This window comes from Glandiceps talaboti, chromosome 16 (assembly GCF_964340395.1).
Source record: "Glandiceps talaboti chromosome 16, keGlaTala1.1, whole genome shotgun sequence".
Classification (NCBI taxonomy): domain Eukaryota; kingdom Metazoa; phylum Hemichordata; class Enteropneusta; family Spengelidae; genus Glandiceps; species Glandiceps talaboti.
In genome coordinates, this window is record NC_135564.1 from 3571935 (window position 1) to 3599387 (window position 27453).

At 33.2% G+C, this 27453-nt stretch overlaps 1 protein-coding gene across 1 annotated transcript; it reads left to right on the plus strand.

The window, feature by feature from the left end:
* The first annotated feature begins 241 nt into the window (after nt 1-241).
* LOC144447673 (ATP-binding cassette sub-family A member 2-like) lies at nt 242-26201 on the plus strand. The gene is made up of 27 exons (XM_078137751.1): nt 242-331; nt 763-885; nt 1462-1723; nt 2688-2952; nt 8069-8183; nt 8658-8767; nt 9080-9193; nt 10120-10200; nt 10779-10975; nt 11441-11620; nt 12433-12738; nt 13227-13304; nt 14102-14641; nt 15595-15790; nt 16838-16889; nt 17694-17869; nt 18621-18718; nt 21060-21192; nt 21766-21856; nt 22429-22500; nt 22872-22978; nt 23449-23614; nt 23933-24067; nt 24528-24631; nt 24977-25169; nt 25581-25718; nt 26139-26201. Exons 1-27 carry the CDS (start codon nt 242-244, stop codon nt 26199-26201), a joined length of 4185 nt encoding a protein of 1394 aa, XP_077993877.1.
* The last annotated feature ends 1252 nt before the right edge of the window (nt 26202-27453 follow it).

Consider the following 27453-nt stretch of genomic DNA (forward strand, 5'->3'; position numbering starts at 1 on the left):
TAACTTGGATCGAGATTCCAAACAACTCTTTGGAAATGCTTGCAAGAATCGTCAACCAAACAAAGACATTGAAACTGAAACTACAGAAGATGACAAGCTACAGCAACAACAACAACAACAACAACAACAACAACAACAACAACAACAACTACATACATTCATGAGTAGACTTTTTAGTACAACGACAGGAAATCAGTCCATCGGTGCTGATACATCTTACTGTGGTAAGAACAGAACTAACATGGCACATGTCATGAAACGACTTGTTGACGGGGAATTGAAATTTGGTTACGTGCCTAAGACAGAAGCAGTTGAAGAGTTGATAACTAAGGTGTGTCTTTATGATAACGTTTATATGCTGAACTGTACAACGTTGTGGTATATATTGTTATTTGGCGTGTGTTGTGTTGTGTTGTGTTGTGTTGTGTTGTGTTGTGTTGTGTAACGTTAGAAAAGTGTATATCTAAAATGGTTTCATGTTTGGTAAAAAGAAATAAATATCAATAACAAAATATTCACTAGACATGGTAAGTTACATGGTAAGTTAAACTTACCATGTAACTTACCAGGTCTAGAGTATATTTGTTTTCTGAGAATTGATCGACCCTATTTAAATTCCGGTATATTTAAGAATTCATGACATTAGTTATTTATACAAAAACATAGTGTTGCTTTTCCAAACTACCATACATTTCACCATATCTACGTTAGTAAAACAACATAATGATAAACTACAATTTCTTTAACCGTTTTTACTACAAGATTGAAAGTGACGTCGCTGGACAGTTTATTGACTTCTTCGAGAATTGGTTAACAAAGTCAAAAGAGATAAAACATCTACTCAAAAGTGGAAATCTTGAAAAGTCTTATTATTCCATGAAGACTGTAAGTTGTTAATGACGTCATTATTTATATATTCACCATAGATTGTGCTGTGAACAATCAATGTATACGGTTGATAAACATAGTCATGGGGTGGGTGGTGAAGCTGATATGACATACAGAACGTTGTCATAATCCGGTCACATAGAGAGCTATTCCCAATTCTGCCAAGATCAAATGTACGTGAAGGACTTGCAATATATGCTATCTGTGAGTAAATTTTGACCTTTTCAGGTCGAAATACCAAAACAGAGAGTCAAGAGCAACTTCAATACAGCACCGTCCATTGGTATTTTCCAAGCCTGGAAACTAGGATTGACGAAATAAATCTATAAGTAGACAATTATATAAATACTTAGATGTTGGAGAACATACAGGATACTACATCTTACTCCTAGTGTAATAGTCTCCTAGTGTGTTGGGCTTTCATAACTGTAAACCTATAATTGTATGTAATAATATCTTGTTATTGTATGTACAACGTTTTAACAAAGGTGTAACCTTGCACGTAAAAGCTCAAAGACGTGCTATTATAGTATACTAGTTTTAAAGATGAACGTATTTATCTCTTACTGACAGATTCAATCCTCCTACATGGGAAACCCAGAACGTTTCAAGAAGATAATGAAGAACATTGACGTGTCTTTCCTGACGTCCAATCCCACTCCATTGCCGGAATATTGGCAGTTAAAACAAGGCATCGATTACCTAGATGGCATGGCATGTTTGTTTCTGTCACAATTAAAGAGTAAAAACAAGAGACACATTTTCCAAGCATTTTCTGATGAAGCCTCAGCATTTGACTATGTGATGAAGGATGAATCACATCAAATGGTAGCAGGTACCAACAAAATTGAAGTTTATTTTTGTTTCACGTTTGTTTAATTCCGTGTATATATATATATATATATATATATATATATATATATATATATATATATATATATATATATATATATATATATATATATATATATATATATATATATATATATATATAATGAAAGAAGGCGAGTATGATATTACATTATGGATTTACGCTACGGACCGTGGTATTGAATCATTCTGTCACCATGTAGCTTTAGTAACACTTTTCGATCAGGTAACCACAATCTATTTACTTAACAGTGTTAAAATTAAAATAATTAGACATTGTACATGTTAATCAGTGGTCGACCTTATCCAAAAGTATTGCAATAACAGGTTTAAATCGTGATCGCCATTGAGGGCGCTGTGATTTTTGGGTGGGAAACCAAAAATCTATTTGATTTGATTTGAGTTGATATGATATGATATGATTTAACATGTATACAGCTAAAAAGATACGTTCTCTCACAGGTGATTCAATTTTGTTCAGAGTGTAGGATATTACGAATTCAGTTAGTGTATCTATTAAACAAATTGCAATTTTAACAGTGGAAGAAAAGTCAGTTTTATGAGTTATTTGCACACAATGTATTTGTAACCTATAATATTTTACAGACGCTTTCAACTTGTACGAATACAGGCTTAAAGAGGAATGCCACTCCAGGAAATTCATAAATTTTAGATTCTGGAGTCATTCCATGATTTCACATTATATGCAAGACACACCAAATCGATACTCAATTTCAATTTCATTGTTCTCACACTGGTCCGCCATTGCATTATGGGACTTAGCAGACATACATTATTTAGTAGAGACACACTGAATATTCATGAAGCACTTAGGAGTTATGAATTCATCCCAAACCCTAAACTTTATTAAAATATATTTATTTCCTGGAGTAGTGTTCCCCTTTAATTAGATGCCTTGTTTATTGCAGTGCTGGTATTTACTGTTGATAATGAAGGCAGATTACCAAAGCATGCCACTTATAAAATCAGGGATACTTCTGTATTTAATACGAGAGCAATACGATCACGGTTTTGGACGCCACAGCAGAGATGCAATGATTACTACGGTAGTGGGTTCCTATGGTTACAGGATGTTGTGGACAGGGCATTAATGAAGAAAATGACAGGCAAATACATTCAACTTCCCGGAAGTTACGTTAAACGATTTCCTAATCAACAGTATAAAGACGATGTGTAAGTATCTAACACTGTGCATGTTTTCCATTAAAAGAAATAAATTGTGTGTAAATTCATACGATATCAAAATATACAAAATGATTTCACACAGTTATGACAGTAGATCATATAAATTCCTGTTCCTATGCAATAATTTTCGGGTATGCCTGCCCATCCAGAGAAAAGTTTGATAATTTGCTATGATTTACTTTGATCGCCACGGAAGGCTCGATGACACAACAGGGAAAGAAGCATCAAAGGCTTAGCTAATTCCTCTTATTGTTCATATGTTGATCAAGTCTAATTTTAAAGTCACAACAGTCTTGGCTTGAATAACATATTCAGGTAAGTCATTCCAGTGAGATACAGTCCCTTGAGTGAAGAATCTCTGCAGGACATTTATCGAATCCTTTCAAAATTCGAAAAAGTCTCTTTTTTCTCCAAAGACGCCTCGAAGTCTTCTTTCCTCCAGTGTAGTTGATTAGAGTGCCCCCAGTCTCCTTACAAATTCTGTAGCTCTGGTATTAACTTGGTAGCTCTTCTTTGAATCTTCTTCAGTAGATCAATATACTTTCTGTAATATCAAAATTGAAGTGTATGCTGGGCTTTACTGAATTATAGATTAAAACATCCAAATCATTTTCTTCTGGCACAACATTCAACAGATTGTCAATCATTCTAAATTATATGATGGGTTCGTCACACCAATATATACATTACTTTTCATTTGTCTAGATTGAGTGCTATTTGCCAATCCGAAGACACTGTATTAAACTGATCAAGTCATCTTGGAAACTGTCATTATCGTCTGCAGAATTCACTTTTATGATGTAATTGCAATAAACACAATCCTCCCTCATTACATTTATTTTCTTCTCGTTCTATAGATTCATTCATGATATGATGTTGACCTTGTCTTATACGATTTCGACAGTTACAGTGGTACAAGGAATAACTCTATGTAGGAACATCGTAAAAGAAAAACAAGAAGGCTTAAAACAGGTATTTGTATTTCTTTATTGATATGACCAGCTTCTTAATTCTTTGATATAAAGCACACTTACAAAGAAACAAACGAACGAACAAACAAACAAACAAACAAGCATGCGTGCGTACGTTCATAAAGTACATTATGCACACATAAATACATACATACATACATACATACATACATACATACATACATACATACATACATACATACATACATACATACAGACACACACACAGACACACACACACACACACACACACACATCTATTTGTGTGTACATACAGCTTGATAATGATGTATTACCTTCTCACCTTCTCTTTATAGTTAATGAGAACTATGGGTCTTGATATAAGAGCATTCTGGATGTCCTGGTATTTAACAGCCATGATAGAAATACAGACTCAAAACTCTTTGCTGATATTGATTCTTAAATATAGTAATATCTTTGGATTAACCGATTTTTTTACTTTGTGGATTATCCTGGGAATATTTTCCTCATGTTTCTTCACTTACAGGTACGTGTACCATTGAACATAAATGACATATAGTTACGATGCTAACATGAGCTAAAGTTATTTGATAACCACTTGAATTGTTTACAATACAGTTCTTTAATTACAAATAAGGGAATGTGGACTTCGCAAGTAGGAAATATCAAATTGCACCCTGCGGCTAACTAATTGCAAAGGCGATATTACATATAAGCCAGTAGTGCTTCCTCCAACCTTGATTTTCCCCCATCCCCAGCCCATGACGGCTGCTGGAGGTGAGCACTTCGAATTCTTTTGAAAAAACAAAGCCATGTAGGTGAAATATAAAGACATAAAATGTCAAACTATACACATAATCTTATGTCATAGTATACTGCAATTAAATCAAATTTACCACCCCACCTTCGCATTCAAAACTTTTGTGGTGTCCCTCCCCATTTTGTCCTCGAGCGCTCATTCTCTAAGAACGCCTTCACAAGTTTAGAAAATATAACCACAATGGTATGAAACGTGATATCGAGTATTATCTAATACTTTTATCACATATATTTTAATTTATGCATCATTTTATTTGCCTTGCAGTGTATTGTTGAGCAAGTTCTTCAGAAATGCTAATATGGCTGCTGTGGTGTTTGCTGTGATATATATTATAACGTATTCTGTGTACGTAATTATGTGTTCGTTGGAACTATTTGGCTTTGACGTCGTCAGTAAATCCTGGAAACTGCTTTCCGTAAGTATACTTATTAGCCCAGACGGCCGTCACCCAGTGGGAGCTATGCCAATATCCCCATCCATCTAATACCCAATGTCATTTAAACTCTATTCCAGGGAATACACACAAGTCAGTGGATTTTACGAACTTAACTTGTATGGCGAAGCAGCGGCCGTGTTTGTTGTAAATACGAATATTTTCGACCTTAAGTCAAAACTTTTAATACACAAATAATCCGTCATAATGTCTTCGTCAGTGATAAGCTTTCTATTAAGACTTTCACCTCAACATTATGGCCAATATAAGATTGTGCTATTCAATGATTTGTACCAATGTTTATAAAAATAAGCCTTTTAGATCCTAATCTTTGGCGATGACCGTTACCTTCAATATCAAATACGAACTTGTTCATTAACTTTGAACATTTTGTTGTAAATACGAATATTTTCGACCTTAAGTCAAAACTTTTAATACACAAATAATCCGTCATAATGTCTTCGTCAGTGATAAGCTTTCTATTAAGACTTTCACCTCAACATTATGGCCAATATAAGATTGTGCTATTCAATGATTTGTACCAATGTTTATAAAAATAAGCCTTTTAGATCCTAATCTTTGGCGATGACCGTTACCTTCAATATCAAATACGAACTTGTTCATTAACTTTGAACATTTTGTAGAGACATTACGGAAGTGTTTACACCCACAATGTTGGAGGTTAACTTTCTAGTCAGATACTAACCTTTGACCTTCATGTGCAAGTCTTAGATCAAATTGTAATGTTTGAAAGACCTTGAAGTTGTTCGTAGAGAAATAATCCAAGATATAATTGACTTGTATTTTTGTCAATGTAAACAGTGTTTGTTATGTAATCCTATAATTGGCTATATATCAGCTGACCTTGTCGTACTACAAATACAACGTGAGGGCGTACATTGGTCCACTCTTGACCATCCTAAAGAAGAGGATTTTACTGGTTTAAATTTTATTGATATAATCGCAGTTACAGTGATCGATGCTATCCTCTACACCACTCTGATGTGCTGTTACAAACGAATTGTAGCTTGTAAGTGATTCTTGTCGTTTATTATTTGTTATTTCATAAATATAAGATTAAGTGGCTTTCTCTTATCAAAACTGTTATTCATTTATATGACCTGATTTCGTAATGTCTTTTACGTCTTAGTGGTCAGTATGTATGTATGTATGTATGTATGTATGTATGTATGTATGTATGGATGGATGGATGGATGGATGGATGGATGGATGGATGGATGTATGTATGTATGTATGTATGTATGTATGTATGTATGTATGTATGTATGTATGTATGTATGTATGTATGTATGTGTGTATGTATGTGTGTGTATGTATGTATGTATGTATGTATGTATGTATGTATGTATGTATGCATGTATGCATGTATGCATGTATGCATGTATGTATGTATGTATGTATGTATGTATGTATGTACGTACGTACGTACGTATGTAATATGTATATGTGTGTCTGCGTGCGTGCGTAACTTTGTGTGTGCCAACATGATATATATGCGTATACTCTGCTGGTTTATGTAGCGATGTTATCTAAAGAGTTTTATTTGTAACAGGCACGAAATTCGCTATGTGTGTTGCCATTAATGAAATATTGAGATGTTTCAACGGCTTGAGTCTTAAATATATCAAATCGAAATTGGATATGACCGAACGATCTATCATAAATCAAGGTAAATGTTCTAAACACACATTTAACATATTTTTTTTTCATTTTCACAAAATACATCAGTTATATAGTGTGAAGCAAAACTATTGAATTAATGCCGGTACTTTGAATTGAAAGTTTAGCCGTAACAGTTACATTTATAGCATCTTTACATTACACTTTGTGTCATAAATACTTAGTAGTAATTGCAAATTGAATGTTCTAGCAATAACCATTACCTGCCTCCACACCACTAGTCTCGGTTACCCAGACTCCCCCAGCGGCCAAGGTCTGGGTAACCGAGACTACCATACCACAAGACAGTTGACTCTGATAGAGTAAACCAATAACGTGGACAATGTATATACAGTCGTTTTATGTCATCATGTTAGGTAACTACGAAACCCTAGACATTCTAAATGTCTGCGTTTGTATAATACATGTACTCATGTTAGTTCTGTTCACAAGAGGGCAGATAGTCAGCAGAAATGAGAAAAAGCTAGGATAACATCAATCATCATTTATGCCAATCTTAAAGTGGTCATATGGATGAGGATCGGGTATTTATTCTGGTTTTAATTCATATAATAATTTTATCGTGGCTTCGTACTTTAAAAATCAATGTGAAAGTACATTGACCAAGTCTGTGTTGTAACTGAATTGATACAGAGCAAAAAAGCTTAAAAAATATGTAAAAAGTTTGCTATTGTGCGTACAATAAGAAACATTTCACATATTTAGTAATCTTTAGCAATGTATCGAGTTACAAACAATGACTTTGCATGTGTTTCAGATTGATTTTTCAAGTAGGAAGCCATGTTTTATAAATTATAAAGCCCACTACCAAACACTCATCCATATGACCACTTTAAAGATATTAATAGTGATAGACCCCAGGCTTTCCAATCACCTGTCAGGGACTATAAGATGTACTGACGACTACCGATTTGCATACAAGTCGACATCCTGTCAGAAGATGGCACGATTAAAGCACTTCCCAGATATTGCGTTTTATAACCACACATACTTTGTTCTTCAATCTGCAGACATTCGAATAGTTTAGAATGTTATTATAATTATTACATAATTGTTCAGAGCAGATAAAAGAGAATGTGATATGTTTTTGGTAATCAGCAGTATATCAGTTGTTTAAGTATATCATTGTAGCCGAGTAAGGCTAAAGGAGAAGGACCAAAGTTAGATGCATTAATTTTGTATATATGTCCATGCAAGTTATGTCATCAAACTATGGTTTATTTTTTTATCTCAAAATGGTAAAGATGAGTATTTCAATGAAGACGAATTCCGTTTATCAGTTCCTCTTATTCGATGTAAGAATATCACCAAGGTGAGTGTTTCCCCTTTGAAAATGTACAATGATAAGAATGATAACATTTCAGTAGTGAGTGGTTTATGTTGTGTTTTGTGGCTTTTTTATTACATGTTTACTTTTAGGGGAACTGTATACAACATAATGTATACCAAATTGTATTACGTTAAAAACATTAAGCCAGGAGGCTGTCACGAATACCAATATCGCAATTCTAAGGACAGATTTATTATGGGTTTTTTCGTGCTCTCACAGCACCAAACAGGTAACGAAATATGCTTTGTGTGTAAGATGACGAAAACACTGTGACAGTGTTAAGACTTATTCAGAAACATATGGGTTTGTAGCCTATATTCAGAATTGTCTTAATGGTCCGGTACATGTATCCCTCACGTGTGTATATACACTATTGGTGACATAATTCAATAACCCACAATTGGTCTGTAAATAGTGTCGGAATCTTGGTTAGTGGTCTTTTTACATTTTCAACAGGTTTACAATGGGGTTCGTGATTTTGCATTGAAGAACGTAAGCATTGATTTTTATCAAGGGGAAATAACGACCGTTCTTGGATGCAACGGAGCCGGGAAAAGTACTGCTATGTAAGTTGTCTTTGAATGAGTTCAGTAACCTGACATTGTCAGAAACGACCTTTAGACAATATAACATCTGATGAACAAAATTATATTTATTCAGGATGTACATATTTACCGAGTAGTTCACGCAAATAATTGGCACTAGATATCAATAACAGCTATTAAAAATGACTACTTAATTAAAAATGCATTTAGAAAGGACATCCCATGTCTTTTTACAAAATTCTTAATCTTAATGAATGACAGAATGCTGTTTTTATTAAATTCATTTCAGAGATACAAAGATCTTAACTTTTGTGACATGTCATTTTCTTTCAGCTCCATACTTGCTAATATTATAAGTCCTACATCAGGAGAAGTCTTTATTGATGGACGTAACAAAACACGTGGCGTTATTGGATTCTGTCCCCAGCGAAACTCGTTGCACGAAAGGTCAGTGATGCAGATGTAATATAATTAAAAGTTATCTATATCTGTTCCCCTTCGTTGTACTAACCTTATCCGAAAATATAATGCGTACAGTTCAATTTCCATGTGTATTGTGTAAGTGGACGTAGACTCTTCAACAAAATTTTGACACGAAATATTTGTTCGTGTAACAATTAAATTCTTAAATGAAGCTATCTTCGTTGAGAAAACTATTATCAGTCCAAATGTGAGTGCATGACACTTAGTTAAGGAGACAGTCCAAGAGTTACTAAAACAATCAGCATTTAGTTAAGCACCAACGATATACCAACAATTTACAGCAATTAATCGAACAGTTTCTGGTTTCTCTCTAGTTTGTTATAATTTTGCACTTTCTAATCCGCAAATTCGTTTAGTCGCATTTGTAAATAAATACTTAAAACAATGTTTACTAAATTCATCTCTTACGATATGATTATTTTAATAAACGCCCATTGAGCATTTTGCTAACCTTTAGCTAGCTAATGTTTTGATCTTGAATTATTACATATGCATGCATGCTAATGATATGCAAATGAGTACGCGATTGTTCCTTGTATACGAAATCGTGCTTGTGTTATTTTCTGTTGCACTTTCACTTGGTACCATTGTGAAAGTTCTGTCGTAGAGAACACAGCAAGCAATCGTGTAAATACCTGTGAGTACCAAACATGGCACTCACGAGGCATTGGGTTCTGTTAGTATTACATTATGTTTCTCTGAAACAACAAATGTCCAATGACGCTACACTTGCACTTGAGCGTCATTAGTTCTGTTTTATTATATATAGCATATATGATAGCAACACTGTGTAGCCGAATTTACATCATAAGGTAATCTTGATTATTTTCCGGATGGCCGGTTTATCTTAATGCTCTTGAGTAAACCTTTCTTCTTTACCACACATATAGCATGACTGTCGAAGAACACTTATGGTTTTACAGTAGGTTAGGGGGTAGTTCTGCTGAAGAAGCGAAAAGACAAGTACAAGAGTAAGTTGTCTGTGCTAAGTAGTTAATGATGGCTGTACTCAATATATAAGAGTGGTGTTACACATTTAAACATATCATAACATATTAGTCTTATTATCATTGCATTAAAACAGCCTATTAAAAAAGAAAACTATTCATCAATTTCTATTTTCTTGGCATTCATTTCTTAATTGACCTATGTAATTTTACATATATTAGTCCTTTCCCGTGGTGTTCCCTTTAGCGCAATTTCTTAAATGATTTCTGGTGTACCTTTTAAAGCCATGACAAGATATTACATACACATATATTATGAAAAATACACGTTTTTCTTTGATTTAAGAAATACTAGAGCCTGTGGCAAATTGACCAGTCAAATTACAACATGTTACAGGGTGCAAAAACAAAATATTATTAAACGTTGCTTCTTTTCATCGTCGTCTGATGTGACAGAAAATCTTACCAACATTGCTACACTTTTAAGCCGGATACACTACATCTAAGTAGAACATTGCTAAATCACATAAATTGTAACAACGTATATTATTTTCATAAGTATTCATTTGTTTTCTGTCTTCACTTTTTTAATTCCATGAAAGAATCCTACTGAATATGCCACTAGCCAATAAGAGGCAAAGCAGAGTAAGTGAGCTGTCAGGTGGAATGAAACGAATGTTATCAGTTGCGATAGCTTTTATAGGCAAACCTTCCATTGTTATTCTTGATGAACCTACAGCTAGTGTGGATCCATATGCCAAGAGAAAGATATGGGACTTGATAAACAAACATAGGAAAGGTGATTTATAAAGTTGATAATTCTTTCAGTGACTCCTTCTCAGTATTATTCCTAGAGATACGAATTATTGCTGTGACAAATTACGATATACTAATAGCTTTGTCATCGACAACTATAAAATATATCCTCTCCCTCCAAATATTTATGATATCATATCAGCAATGAACAAATGCATTCGTTTCGTTATCGAGATCTTGCAAAACAAGATGTTTTGCTTAATGCAAGATTAAGAATAGTTTGTATATTATGGTATTAAAATACAATGTGATTAGTCTTAAGATATTACATAGGTAAGGCCGATAAGTGTTTGACATACCTTCTATAACACTGAACATGTTCTTGCCAACTATCTGTAATTCTTAGTAAATGTTTGTTCCTTTGTCTTTCTTTTGCTTAGAATACTCTTCTTTAGAATCTTGGTGCGCAATGTTTTTTTTTTAATTTCTTTTTGTCAATATATTGCAGATTGTACAACAATACTTACAACACATTGTATGCAGGAAGCAGAGTTATTGGGAGACAAAATAGCCATTTTGGTTGATGGGACATTGCAGTGTCATGGAAGTATGAACTATTTGTTGAATCAACTGGGTTACGATTACAAATTAACACTATATCCCAAAAACGTTCTAAACACATCAGGAGGTAAGGAGAGCTTAGTTTATAGTTATCTAATGTTTCGTTCAAGAAACGTTAAAAATGGTGCTGTTTGACAAAAACACCACACACTGACCTACCTATCAAACCATTAAATCACTAACATAATTATATGTATGTATGTATGTATGTATGTATGTATGTATGTATGTATGTATGTATGTATGTGTGTATGTGTGTATGTGTGTATGTGTGTATGTATGTATGTATGTATGTATGTATGTATGTATGTATGCATGCATGTGTGTATGTATGTATGTATGTATGTATGTATGTATGTATGTATGTATGTGTGTGTGTGTGTATGTATGTATGTATGTATGTATGTATGTATGTATGTACGTACGTACGTATGTATGTATGTATGTATGTATGTATGTATGTATGTATGCATGTATGTATGTATGTATCACATGCTCATTCCCTCGACATATTTAATCATGCATTTTTGTCTCTGTGAAATTCAATCCAAAAAATGTTTTCACACAAATTTACCTGTTTGTCTTTGTGGTATCCTTCTGTCCTTCTATATATCCATCCATCAATCCAACCAACCAACCATCCATCCATCCAACCAACCATCCATCCATCCATCCATCCATCCAACCAACCAACCATCCATTCGCCTATGCATCCACAAGTCTATCATCTGCTTCCCTTCCAATTAATATAGCCAGGCCATCGATTGTTCAAACGATCCAACACTCCATATACCTCCTGATACCTAGCTGTCTATCTGTCCTTCTTCTCGATTTTGTAAATATAGTATTCATAGCATTTTCCCTCTTTTCCATTTTCAGCACCTACCGATACACAGATTAAAAATGATATTGTCTACTTGGATAGAATGAGTTCTTTTGACACTGTAGTTGATATCATACATCAAGAGTTAAAGGATGCTAAATGTGAACTGAGAACTAAAGAACTGACTGTATTTCGTTTGTCAAATGAGGACGTTACAGATGTAGATTTCCAGTTTGATCGTGTTATGGAGCTCTTACTGGAAATTAAGGATGAATATGGAATAGCTGATTTTAACTTCCATGCAGCATCCCTGGAAGATGTCTTTTTAACTGTCACCAAAGGAAGTTTGGACATATTTAATGGTAAATGATATATTTCACGAATATATATGATACTATGAGGTGCAGTACACGTGAAACCATTCGTATAGATAGTGTATATATACAAAGTTTGATTAGCACTTCAAAGTACAAATTGATGTGTAGTTACACACACATATATATATAAGCTTATATACATATATATGTATGTATATATGTATGTATGTATACACACACGCAGAAATATATATATATATATATATATATATATATATATATATATATATATATATATATATATATATATATATATATATATATAGGTATAGCATATATAAGATATTGCTGTGTGGATACTATAGATGTAGATAAATTAATGTACACATTGTTTCATATTGTGTTGTTTTGCTTAACTATTTGTTCACACAAAATAATGTAAAGTTATACAAAGTAATACAAAATCGATTGCTCAGCAGCACCACTCCTTCTTGTTCAATAATAGATATATAATTCAAAATTGAAAATTTCAGGAAAACAGTATGGTACAGCGAAGAAAATGTTGGTAGAGGTTGACGCGTTGGAATTTGGAGCAATCAGAAAAGGAACAGGTATTAATGCACATGTATGTATGTATGTATGTATGTATGTATGTATGTATGTATGTATGTATGTATGTATGTGTGTGTGTGTGTATGTATGTATGTATGTATGTATGTATGTATGTATGTATGTATGTATGTATGTATGTATGTATGTATGTATGTATGTATGCATGCATGCATGTGCATGGATGTATGTATGTATGTATGTATGTATGTATGTATGTATGTGTGTATGTATGTATGCATGTATGCATGTATGCATGTATGCATGTATGCATGTATGTATGTATGTATGTATGTATGTATGTATGTATGTATGTATGTATGCATGCATGTGCATGTATGTATGTATGCATGTATGTATGTATGTATGTATGTATGTATGTATGTATGTGTGTATGTATGTATGCATGTATGCATGTATGTATGTATGTATGTATGTATGTATGTATGTATGTATGTATGTATGTATGTATGTATGCATGCATGCATGCATGCATGTATGTATGTATGTATGTATGTATGTATGTATGTATGTATGTATGTATGTATGTATGTATGTATGTATGTATGTATGTATGTATGTATGTATGCATGAATGTATGTATGTATGTATGTATGTATGTATGTATGTATGTATGTATGTATGTAAACATTAGAGACACATTTTATTTTATTACAAGCCTTCTATGTGCTCTTTATAGAAACCTTCCATGTGACCTTTATCTTTCGTTGAACTGTTTCTTATCTTTGATACAATGATCTGTAACTTTAACCCAAACCCATTCTGCCTTTATTTTTAGGTTTATATGAAAAAGCTGATGCCATATATGAACGTCAGTGTGACATACTATGCTGTACATCGGTCTTGGAAAAATTGCGTTTCCGATTACGCTGGTGTCGTTTGTTTTATTTTGTATGGAAATTCATTATCACACTGTCATCACCGATTTTGGTAATCATGGCAAAAGTTGTATCTTTCACCGCCTCATCTATGACGGCATTAAAATGTACTTCGCCATCTTGCGGTATCGAACAGTTCACAGGTTTAATTCTTAAAAGATTCATCCATTTCATCAGAAATAAGAAGATGATGTTTGCTCGAATCATTTTATTACCTGCACTTTTAGTTTTAATTCTGACGGACGCAATATATCTTGGTGAATTGGAACCGCTGCCTCCTTTGGTGTTAAGTGCTTCGCGATACCAGAAAGAATATTTATATGTGCCATATGCAAATGAAGTCAGAGGTTCAATGGGTCATGATTCAATACAAAGGATAATTGATACATTTTGGTTGCCTGCTGGTCTAGGAAGCTCACATGTCGGTCCATTAAGAGAAGGTGGGATATATACAATACTATAAATAGCATTGTTTCTGTCACATTTATCACATATAGAAGTTTCACGTGGACTGAGTACAACCAAGCGTGATTAGAAAAATATTTGATAGATATTAGTCATAATTTACAAAAAGGGGGGGGGGGCAGGAATCTGAAGAAACGTTGATAATATACCATAGTAAAGTTCCATAAACTTTCAACCTTTGACTAATTGAATTTATTGTTTAGGGACTTGACACAAATTACAGGTGAGGAGTCGGTGTTTTGGGGTGGATCATCATTTTTCGTGTAGGTGTTGGGGAGGGCCTCTATTTTTTTTATGGACTGACGTTTTTGATCACTGATACATGTATTCCCCCCTGGAGTGTTAGTTGTTTTGATTGTGCAATGTCTTGGAGTTGGTTTATCTTTTTTCAAGCGCTTTCACTTGTGAAAAACATCGGCCCCTGCTGTCACACCACCCCATATAAAACATGAAAAACTAAAACCCACCGTTTATATTGTATGTCTCTGTATACGTACAGTAACAATAATGTGGACTAGAAATAGGTATTTATTTTAGATATTTAATTAATGAAGCATCTGTACTATATTTTTCAGCTTGACACAATTGACGAGTTAAAATTGGGACGATTGATCCGTCATCTATAAATAGTTTGATTACTTGTGTTTACATGTGCTTAAAAGCGATCATCGGTGCTTACCTTGATTATTTAATACAGGATTATTTACAAATCCCCTCATGTACGTACCATAACAAACTTTTCACACAGGTTTAGAGAAGACATGTGCAGTTAAGGGAGTTTCAAAAATGGACTTCGTTTATGTTGAATCACATTGTTGGTGTATGTCATGTTTCATATTGACACTTTATCAAGTACATATAATCGACGTATACATTATATTTGTAACTTTAATGTTGTATATTTCATATTTCATTTTCATACTTTCAGGGAAGATTACATCAGCAACAGATGAAGCGAGACACAAGTACAATACTATTAATACCAACCCAGCTGATCATCAGCGCTCTAATGGAAAATTACTTCCTTCATATCATGTTACATCTGGTGAGCGATTGGAAGATATATCTGGTACAAATATGACAAATTACATCTTATCAACGTATAATGCTTATAAAAATAATAGGTAAGGCCTAACAAATTGTTCGGTTTCGATTACGCACAATTTTAGAATAGGTGGCGTATGTATTTTTTAATATATATATATATATATATATATATATATATATATATATATATATATATATATATATATATATATATATATATATATATATATGAATATACGTGTCTCGCTGGAGAGAACAGTGCTCGATGCAAATATTAGCAGCAGAGCATTATAGACTTAATTCAAAAGAATAAGGTTGTAATAACTCGTTACTCAGAGTTTCACGCTTCGAGGTTGTCGAAGATCACATCAAAACAGTACAGGGTAGCAGTGAAAAAGTAGATAGGGTCGGGTGACCGGAACTAAACAATTTTTTATCGACCTAAACAATATAAACAACTGTTATTCCTTCTAAGTTGTCTTAGTATATTAATGAGATGAAAGACTGATGATCTTTCACTTCGTGCGTGTGTTAATATAAAGGTGTGTTTTCTGTGAGTTCATTGCAATAGGGAACTTGCAATCCAAACTGAGCATACTCAGATGCGAAGGACTATGGGATTATCTGTGGTTATCGTATTACCTAATCTGGAGCTACCGATAAAATAAACCTCCCACAAAGGTCAGGGTGACTATGAATTAATCGTTTGTGGTTACAAACAATGTAAAATTATTGTTTACAATACTATTTGATTAGTATTTATTATAACATTTCCATGATGCAACATTCAACTTGGCGGGTTTGCAAGTTTCCTATTGACAAGAAAAGATAGAACTTTCAAAATTCCTATTTCTTCTTATTCGGACGTAATATCATGAGACAATCTTATAAAAAATACAGAGAAAGAGTTATTGGTTACAATCAATATCCTGTGTGTCTACATTTGCATTAGTCATTAACTCCAAGAGATATTCATTTTTTTTTAAAATAGTTGTAATGTGATGATTTAGCTAAAGTTTTTTTTTTTTTGTTCTGTGTAGATGATGTTGTGATACTGATGTAGTGTCACAACCACTCGTTAAATTGTTGTATTGCTAAATGATTTATTATATCTTTGTTTGTAGATATATGGCATTGACATTCCATGGAGACAGTAGTGACGAGCTTATAGCGCAAGTAAGTATCAATATCAGAAACATAACGAGATGGGTATGTGTGTGTGTATGTATGTATGTACGTATGTACGTAAGTACATTTGTATGTATGTATGTATGTATGTATGTATGTATGTATGTATGTATGTATGTATGTATGTATGTATGCATGTATGTATGTATGCAAGTATGTATGTATGTATGTATGTATGTATGTATGTATGTATGTATGTATGTATGTATGCATGTATGCATGCATGTATGCATGTATGTATGTATGTATGTATGTATGTATGTATGTATGTATGTATGTGTCTGTCTGTCTGTCTGTCTGTCTGTCTGTATGTATGTATGTATGTATGTATGTATGTATGTATGTATGTATGTGTGTGTGTGTGTGAATGTGTGTCTGTATGTATGTATGTATGTATGTATGTATGTATGTATGTATGTATGTATGTATGTATGTATGTATGTATGTATGTATGGCATGGCAAGCGTATTGAGAATTATATGATATTTCAGTTGCAATATTGAAATACAGTCATGTGTAAATGTACTCTGATAACCCTGCCAAAATGAGTATGAGTAAAGACTGAGCAGGGCAGCTTCACAGATCACATATTTGAAGTGATGAAGAATTTCTGCTGAATAAAATAGTGCTGGAAATGTTATTGCTTTGGGAATTTATGACTAGACCATCGGTAAGTCGTTTGTGTGTTAACATTGTTGGAATGACCATTTAATGAATAAGTCGTTAAATAACTGTCTGTCTGATTTAAGTAAACTTTTCATTAATACTTTACTTTTACATTTTCTCTCCTAGACGTGGTATAGTGGTGAAACCTACCATGGAGCTCCCTTTGCGTTGAATGTCTTGAATAATGCCATACTTCGAGCACACATAGATGATAAAATTCATGGTGACCCATCAACTTACGGCATTACAACAATTTCCCATCCGATTGATAAAACTATGATACCTACATTGATAGCATACCGGTAAGTTTGCTAACGGCTGTTTCACAGTCAATGCTTTACTAAAGTTGCACTAGCGATAAAACTATAAAAAGTTCTCGAACAGGTTTAAAGTAAAAGGAAATAAACTTACAAATAAGTTCTGATGTTCAGTATGGAGATATTAATACGCATATATACTTTGCGTTTCTGACACTACGTATACGTTTTACAAACGCTATATGTTACAGGCATTACAAATCGCCACATCCCATCAGAGTCAAGGAAACACATTGTAGTTTATATTAACATAGTACAATGGACACCTCAAATTCTCTTCTCTAGCATACCAAAGCACCCTTACAATAACTGCAATAGTAGTGCGATTACATCAACTTTACGAAATGTTTAGGACCCTCGATGTTCTGTATTGCCAAACATTAGCTGTTATCATATCACCATATTGTAATATACACACAAACCAAAACCGACAGGCCTACCAGCGGTGAACTCTGAAAAGTAAAGAAACAAACTTGTGCTAAAATCCCCTTGGAGATGAGTTGTACAAGCAGACACTCAACAAGATCATTCTGTACCCATTTATTGAGCTATATATTAGAGCTATATATATTACTCTATATCATTAAAACCATACATTTTGAGTGCACTAATATAAAGTTTTAAAAGAGCGTGTTTCCGACACATTTTCGGGCTGAAAAGGTGTTATGGTATATGTATGTATGTATGTATGCATGTCTCATTATTGTTTTTATTTCTATTATTCTTTAAATTATAGACGTACAGGAGATATTATGAACGGTGGAATTGCATTCACTTTCATCATATCTTTGTTAGTGTCGAGTGTAGTTATAAATGTGATATTCGAAAAGACAAGTAAGTCAAAGGACATGCAGCTATTGTACGGTGTTGATGTAAAAATGTATTGGGCTGCTAACTTCATTTGGGATATGGTAAGTGACTTTACATAATAATAAACACATATTCGAAATACTCTATTGATTTACGCATAGCCTTATATTTTATCAAAAGTGTATTTACCAGAAGAGCTAATGATAGTTATATTTAAATAATAATATAGTGTACTAAGTGGTTTGAAGATTTGAGATGAATGACAAGACATTGAATTTTATTTATCTCCCTATTTCGTATGATCTCTCTATACGTACGCAGTTTATATACACACTTTCGATCGCTGGCGTTCTAACCATTGCAGTGTTATTCGAAGACCACCCTTACATAATTTACAATACAATGGAAAAAATGGTTTGGCTCTTTGGTATGTATGGGTAAGTTGAATTATAGTTCTTCTGTTGTGATTGAATTGATTGTCATGAACATACATACATACATACATACATACATACATACATACATACATACATACATACATACATACATACATACATACATACATACATACATACATACATACGAACTTTACACTGACATTTCATGTTAGGTCATGATTCAAATTATCTTACCTCGTGGAGAAATCTTGTATTCTTGTACCAAACTTTTCATTTATTTAGTATAACACGCAGCATAAATGGCGACTATGTCTTACTGTATGCTACAAATTATAAAAATATTTACGTTAATAGTAACATAAATTAAAAAGGATCGGAAAGACTTAGAAGAGAAAGTGAACAGATGTTCAAGTCATCAATTTCCCATTCACTTGACACCTGCAGCAATGTCTTTCGTCCACTTCCACTGAAGAAGTTAATCATTGTCTATCGATGAATGAGGTTTATGTTGATTTATAGTTGTCGTCTATTCATACTTATATGATGACGTCATACTTACGTTCGCATATCGTCAGTTTTTCTTGCAATGAAAGCCTTATATTATGTTTTGGTGAAACTTTTCAAAGATGTTGTGAGCGTTTCAAAGTTTGGGTTGTAAGGTATTTTAGTATGGGCTGTTTGGGTCTCAGTTTAGGACGTGCGGCATCACGTGAGGACCATTACAATACAAAGTGTCTTTAATTTGCACACAGATGGTGTACAGTGCCAAGTTTATATGTGATATCGTTGGCATTCAGTGATTCCAGCCGAGGTTACTTGTCTTTGGCAACTATGAATTTTATAATTACGATAACTGCCATGACATTTCAAACCGGGACAGAACATTTTCCTTATAGTGTGGTAAGGAGACTACTGTATTTCCCTCTGAATAAGTTATGATTCGCACACAGATTTATACAATGAGTTTACGTAAAAACAAAAACTTAAACTGGTTTTTAAGGTAACATGCCATGTAACGCCCTATATATGTCTACGTTATCCAGAAAATATTTTGTTAAATATCGAATTGTCAATTTTGCACACCGAAATGATGACGATGATGATGATGATGATGATGACGATGACGATGACGATGATGATGATGATGACGATGACGATGATGACGATGATGATGATGATGATGATGATGATGATGATGATGATCATGATGATGATCATGATGATGATGATGATGATGATGATGATGATGATGATGATGATCATGATGATGATCATGATGATGATGATGATGATGATGATGATGATGATGATGACAACGATTTTCTTACTTTCAGCCATTTACACCCGCTTCTTTGAATAATTTATTGATGCTTATTCCGACATACTCTCTTCATCGTGGTTTATTCATATCAAAATGCCAGTACAATTTGGAAGTCTTCAATAGCTCAATGGGTAAGATTTCACTCACTTTTGCACTTCACAGAGTATGTTTTTTCCTGCACGCCTTTTGAATCCAAAAATACTAATATCTTACATTGCATGATGTGAACTGCAGATTTTCCCAACCATTTTCACATTATCTTTACAATTTGTTCAATAGTGTATGACCTTTGTGGATTCAACAGTGTCACCATCTTGCTAATAATAATGTTATATATATTTGTGGTTATCGTAATACCCAATCTGGAGCTACTGATAAAATTAACCTTCCACAATGGTCAGGGTAACTATGAATTGATTATTTATGGTTACAAATAATGTATCAACATTGTATACAATACTAATTTATTAGTATTTATAATCGCATTTCCCATGATGCAATATTCAACATGGCGGGTTTGCAAGTTCCCTATTCTCATTTGTGATATCTAATAGGTATTATTAGGGTAATATTCCACAATGATTTGTAATGTTAGGTTGTCTGTACCAATAAAACTGTCATCAATGATTAATTTCTCATTTTATAGATAACATTGATCATACAAGATATCCTAGTAATATTGAATTAATCCCAACCATGTTGAAGGTGATGTTTATAGAAGGGATTATTGCAATAGTTATTCTGATGATATACGAGTACTGGCCTTTGAACTATCGGATGTAAGTAAAGAAGAGGATTTTAAGTCATGTATATCACCATGTGACAATCTTAAAGTAATTGTAACTTGCATGTTTCCTTTCTTATTGAAAATATCAACATTACTGTGAGAAAGGAATGGATCACATTTCCTATCGCACCATTCTTTAAAATAATACATAATTATACTTTATTTTCACTAGATTAAAATTAAACAACTGAAACGATAAATATTTGAGTGAAACAATTTTGTAAATGAGCAGACTTGGAAATGGAGGCAAAAATAGTTGACAAAACAACTAATCGAGTTTGATCTCAATTAATGAAGAAAATTAGATAATATGTACAAATTTACAGCAGGACAAACTTACAAATAATAATGAAACAGACCATGATACAGAAGTTATAATGTGTGATGATAATTTTCAAGCAAACCTTTTACCCATCCTTGTGGGACATATTTTCGAAAATTGATACTTCCAGTCCAATAAATATAATATTAATTTCTATTGAAGCAATTGTAACTGGCATATTTAAGTTTCTTATTTCACGTAAAAAAGGTGGTGTTCCATATTCGTTCTCATTGTTTATTACAGGAAGAAAGATGTTATAGATTCGGATTTCGACGTACGTTTGAAACAATCAAGCGGGGAGAATAAAAGTCTTATAGTTCGGAATATTACCAAGGTAATACTTTTTATAAGTATATATGTCTGTCTGTCTGTCTGTCTGTCTGTCTGTCTGTCTGTCTGTCTGTCTGTCTATATATATATTAAATATATGTTATAGATTTGCTATATATAATACGTATATGTGTCTATATGTAATATTATATATAAAATATTGTACTAATAATAACAATATTACATAATATGTATAATATGCATGTACTCAAATAGAATTCCGCAGAAGAAATAGATTGAGATTTATCAATCAATCAAGCATACCTAGAATATGGTTGAAGATTTCAACATAATGTCATAATTGATTACATTATTCAGCAGACCTATAAGAAATCTTCCCTTGTAAAACTAAGGAATTGCCAACAATTACAATTGTAGAAAGCTGGATAGAGAATCCTCGACGGGTTTTGTGTTTCCTAATTGATTTGAAGTCTTAGTTTTGGGTAAAGAATAATGTGTTATTGGTATTCCTAGTATTGATGTATAGTTAATTTGGTGATATGCGATTTGTGTAATGAGGCAAACTTCCATACCATGACCTTAAGTATGTACCTAGCATGTTTATATTTCTTGCAGATTTATAGACCTAGACGCAATGTTGATTTTGTGGCTGCAAATTGTGTCTCGTTTTATGTTCAACGAGGCGAGGTAAGAGTTCAGGAGTTTCAATATTTACCTCTGTATCACCCAACAATTATTTTTGACATACTTTGTAACGTTTCCTTTTACAAACGCTGTAAACAAAATAAGATTTGTGTTAGACTGTACAGAGAGATTATGTTGTCGATCTAATACTAATTGTTGAGATAGCTGCCCTGTAATTTTACGCGTACGCCTCCACATTAGGTATTACGATAACCACAGATAAACCCATAGTCCTTTGCGTCTGAGCATGCTCAGTCTGGATTGCAAGTTCCCTATTCATAACGATCTTGTTTGTATGCTGCGATGGGAGGAGTGTATTTATATGAAACTTTTGACTAGATATTCACATAGCTCTGTTATATGTTTTATGATAGTGTTTGGGCTTAATTGGACACAATGGTTCAGGGAAGACTACGACTCTAGAGATGGTAACTGGGTTTACAAGTGTAACAAGTGGAGAGATCTACATTAATAGTGATAGGTAAGTCTACGCTAATCAAACCACACTGTTCAATGTTAAGAGTAGAAAGAATTATCATTACATTACATAGTTACATAGTTCCATTCTGACAGTTAGGCCCTCCTAAGTCTCCGACATCAGAATTCAATAGATTCTAGGTTGGTTGCACACACACAATAATCCTAGTATGAAATATCAGCTTCTGGATTCCTTCCCAATGAGTGTCACCTCTTTCAAATGTTTAGAGGGTTCCTATAGTATCAATGCTTGGTGGAAGTTTAGTAATTATTCAAGTTGGTGTTTTTAAGATTCTTGAGAACAAAGTTTGTTAAATTGTTCTTCATTGCGTATCCATTGTGAAGTAAATTAGGAACGACAGAGATTGTAAGTTATTTGATTTCTCTTGGTATAAGTCTCCGTTCGCAAATAACGCCATTGAATTTAAAAGAATGGAATATTTCTCTTATTCTGTGTACAATGATCAATTTCAGAACACGTGATGTTGAAGTATTGTACCGCCTCAATAACCATAGCCATATAAGGCAAAGAATGGGTTATTGTCCACAGTTTGATGCCCTATTTGAAGAGTTAACGCCGAAGGAACATTTCACTTTTTACGGAAAGCTGCAGAATATTCCAAAGAACGCGGTGAAAACGGTAGGTATAAGCTTACTTTTTCCTTGGAGATTATGTTGATAGTAGTCATATTGTTGAACAGTATTTGAAGAATAGAAAACTAAGCATAAAGGGAATATAATTTGAACAGTTAAGATATACTTAAAGCATGCTACCTATCAAATATGTTAATTTTTAAAGACAATCCAGATATCATACTTTTGGGGTCTTGTGTAAGTTGACATAATTAATGAAAACTCAACAGTTTTGACACAGTTTTGTTCTGAACATAGATAATAACTTGAGTTACTGTGGTAAAGTTTAATGCGGTCAGTGACCTTTTTCGTGTTTACCTTCAAGGTCATCAAGTCTACTTTAAATGAATTCTATCTGCAAGATGAAGCTGACAAACCAGTGAAATATCTCAGTGGTGGAAATAGGAGAAAGCTGACCGCTGCATTGGCATTCTACGGAGACAAATCCATCGTGATCCTTGTAAGTCAAATATCTGCTATATCAGACTTCTGCAATGAAGCATTTTGGGAAGTGAAATAAGTCAATGACATAACAAATTGAGTCTTCTGAATCCTACAATGCGATTCAAACATCATTACGTCTTGTGCAAACCCAATTTTTGGTATAAATTTCGAATAATTGAACATTTTCAAGGTAGATTTCCTTAAAATGCAAAGAACATAATATATTTAAATTACTATATTTAGATTAATCTTTTTAGAAAATACTTCTAGTAATACTTGAACGTTTTCAAGATGATCATTGAAATGCAAATAACGAGCTATCTACAAATTGCTGTAATTCAAAGAAAAATGTAAACCAATCTGTTTATAACTTCATCAATAACACCTGAAAAGTGCTTTGGTGATTATTTGATATTATTATCATTATTTAATATGCATTATCACTACTGACAGCTCATATCGTTTTTCATTTCAAGGATGAAGTAACCAATAATATGGATCCATGGAATCAGAGAATGATGTGGAACATTATAAAAAAGAAGAAGGCAGCTGGTGTAAGCATTATTATGACTACACATAGGTAAGTATGTCAGCATCAGTGGATAACAACTTTATGTTTGTATGTATGTATGTATGTATGTATGTATGTATGTATGTATGTATGTATGTATGTATGTATGTATGTATGTATGTATGTATGTATGTATGTATGTATGTATGTGTGTGTGTGTGTGTGTGTGTGTGTGTGTGTATGTATGTATGTATGTATGTATGTATGTATGTATGTATGTATGGTATCTATCTACCTATATATATATATATATATATATATATATATATATATATATATATATATATATATATATATATATATATATATATATATATTATATATACCCTTTTCATGGATCTTCTTCCTCCACAGTCTTGGAGAGTGTGAAAGGTTATGTGATAGGTTGGTAATGCTGAAGAATGGAGTTATAAATCGCCAGGGCAGCTTGCAAGAATTCAAGCATAACTTCAATGGAAAGTTCATCGTCGACATATTTTCATCTGAAGCAAAACTGCCCATGCTATATACCCTACTGAATGAATCGTTCCAACCCAAAGTTTACCAGGTATCTATCATTCAGTACAATTCTACCATACGTTTAGTTATAGACAATACAAGATACAACACTAACTGAAGACTTATCATCCGTTCATCTAGCTATCCATACATACGTACATCCACCGTTCTATTCATACATCCGCATGTATCAAACCGTTCCTCCACACACACACACACACACACACACACACACACACACACACACACACACACCTATGCATGCATGCATACATACATACATACATACATACATACATACATACATACATACATGCATACATACATACACACATACACACATACACACATACATACATACATACATACATACATACATGCATACATACATACACACATACACACATACACACATACATAATACGGAAATGTTTTAAATGTATGGTATGTTTTAATTCAGATAAGACCCACTGATCCAGTCCAGCTTGAGGTAGATTCAAGTGTTGTTAATTTTGAAGAATTGAGGAAGCGCCTGCAAAACATGGCAAGGACTGGTGTTATAGAAGATTTTACATTTCAAGAACATTCTTTGGAAGAGGTAAGTGGACGATCCACTATGAGTTTACGAACTTTTTACAGAGTTTATCATTTTTGAAATTGCTTCATACTTTGATGACGACCGTATTTAAAGACAAAACTATTTCTATTGAAAAAATGGCAACAAACATTTATGTTTCACTGGTGGAAATTTAACTGTTGCGGTGGACTCGTTGGTACTAACTTTTCAACCAATACACACAAGGAAGCTCTCAACTTATAAAATAGTGTTGTGTGTGTGTGTGTGTGTGTGTGTGTGTGTGTGTGTGTGTGTGTGTGTGTGTTCGTTAATTATATTATTACTCAACTTTCAGGTCAATTATCAATCTTTCTAGGTCAATAAATACTTCTAGTCAACTTTAGCTAGGTCAAACTTATTTTGCTGCCAGTAGTTTGTTGAATATTTCCTCCTCTTTTCCAGGCATTCATTCAGTTACAAGAAGATGAATACATAGAAAGTATCAAGAAGTACAAAAAGATTTAAAACAATTGAAAGAATTTCTATGTTTCAACCCTACATACAATGGGATTATTTGGGTGCGTACATGGTGACGTGTGACAGATATGAAGACGAAAATAATACATTGAGGTGACTTTCATTTGATTGCTAGCTAACGGACACATCTCAAAATAAATCTACTCACATTTTCTACCAGTTGTCTGTAATGGGTAGCATTTTGTTTGTTAAAGTGGCCATATGGATGAGAATTTGGTATTTATTTTGGATTTTTATTTGATAAAACAGCTTCACTGTGTTTTTATACTTGAAAAAATAATGCGAAATAGCATATACCAAGTCCATGTTCATAACTCAATACATTGCAAAAAGATGGAAAAAGTGTAAAAAGTTTGTTATTGTATGTACAATAACAAACATTTTACACATTGTTTAATGTTTTGCTGTTTATTGAGTTATGAACATAGACTTAGTATATGTTATTTCACATTATTTTTTCAAGTAGAAAAACATAGGAAAGCTGTTTTATCAAATAAAAATCCAAAATAAATACCAAATTCTCATCCATATGGCCACTTTAATGACTTTCATATTCACTTCTTTTTTTTTAAATCCTGGTAAAGTGTTCCATATTCGAATATATGCATTGTATAATTTGGTATGTAAATTAAGTATAGTATAGCAATTTACATTATGGCAAATTTTAAATGTAACAATTCTTTGAAATACATCGTTATGTTTTCTTATCTAATCTTTCCATGCTAATTTGGGGATAATATAACTTAAAAGTTTTGAATTTTGAAAATTTAGAAAGAATGATTTTATTGGAGGGACTTTCAATTGTCACACGACTTTCGGTCACTGTATTTTAAAGTCTCGTTTATACAGACTCTCGTCGTCTCGGGCTCTCGTTTAATGACTCTGGGGGGGGGGGGCATTAATCGAGAGCCCCTTCTATATTAGTTACTTTTATCAGTTTTGTTCTTGTATCTTGCAAGTTTACGAGATGAACGGTTTTATGTAAATACTTTTACGTTCGTATTTTGCAATTTTATTAAGGGTTAAAGGTTGGAAGGTTGGAACTTTACAACATCTCTTTTATATGCAAAGAGGAACAATAAAATGAAATAAATGATACAAGTATATCTGTTAGTATTACATGTGTAGAATCCAACGGCGAGACCATGTTTTGAATAATTTGTATAAGGACGCCACCACGCGACTGACTCATCAAAATGATTTAACTTTGTTTTCCTTGTGTATGCAAATGAAATCGCTG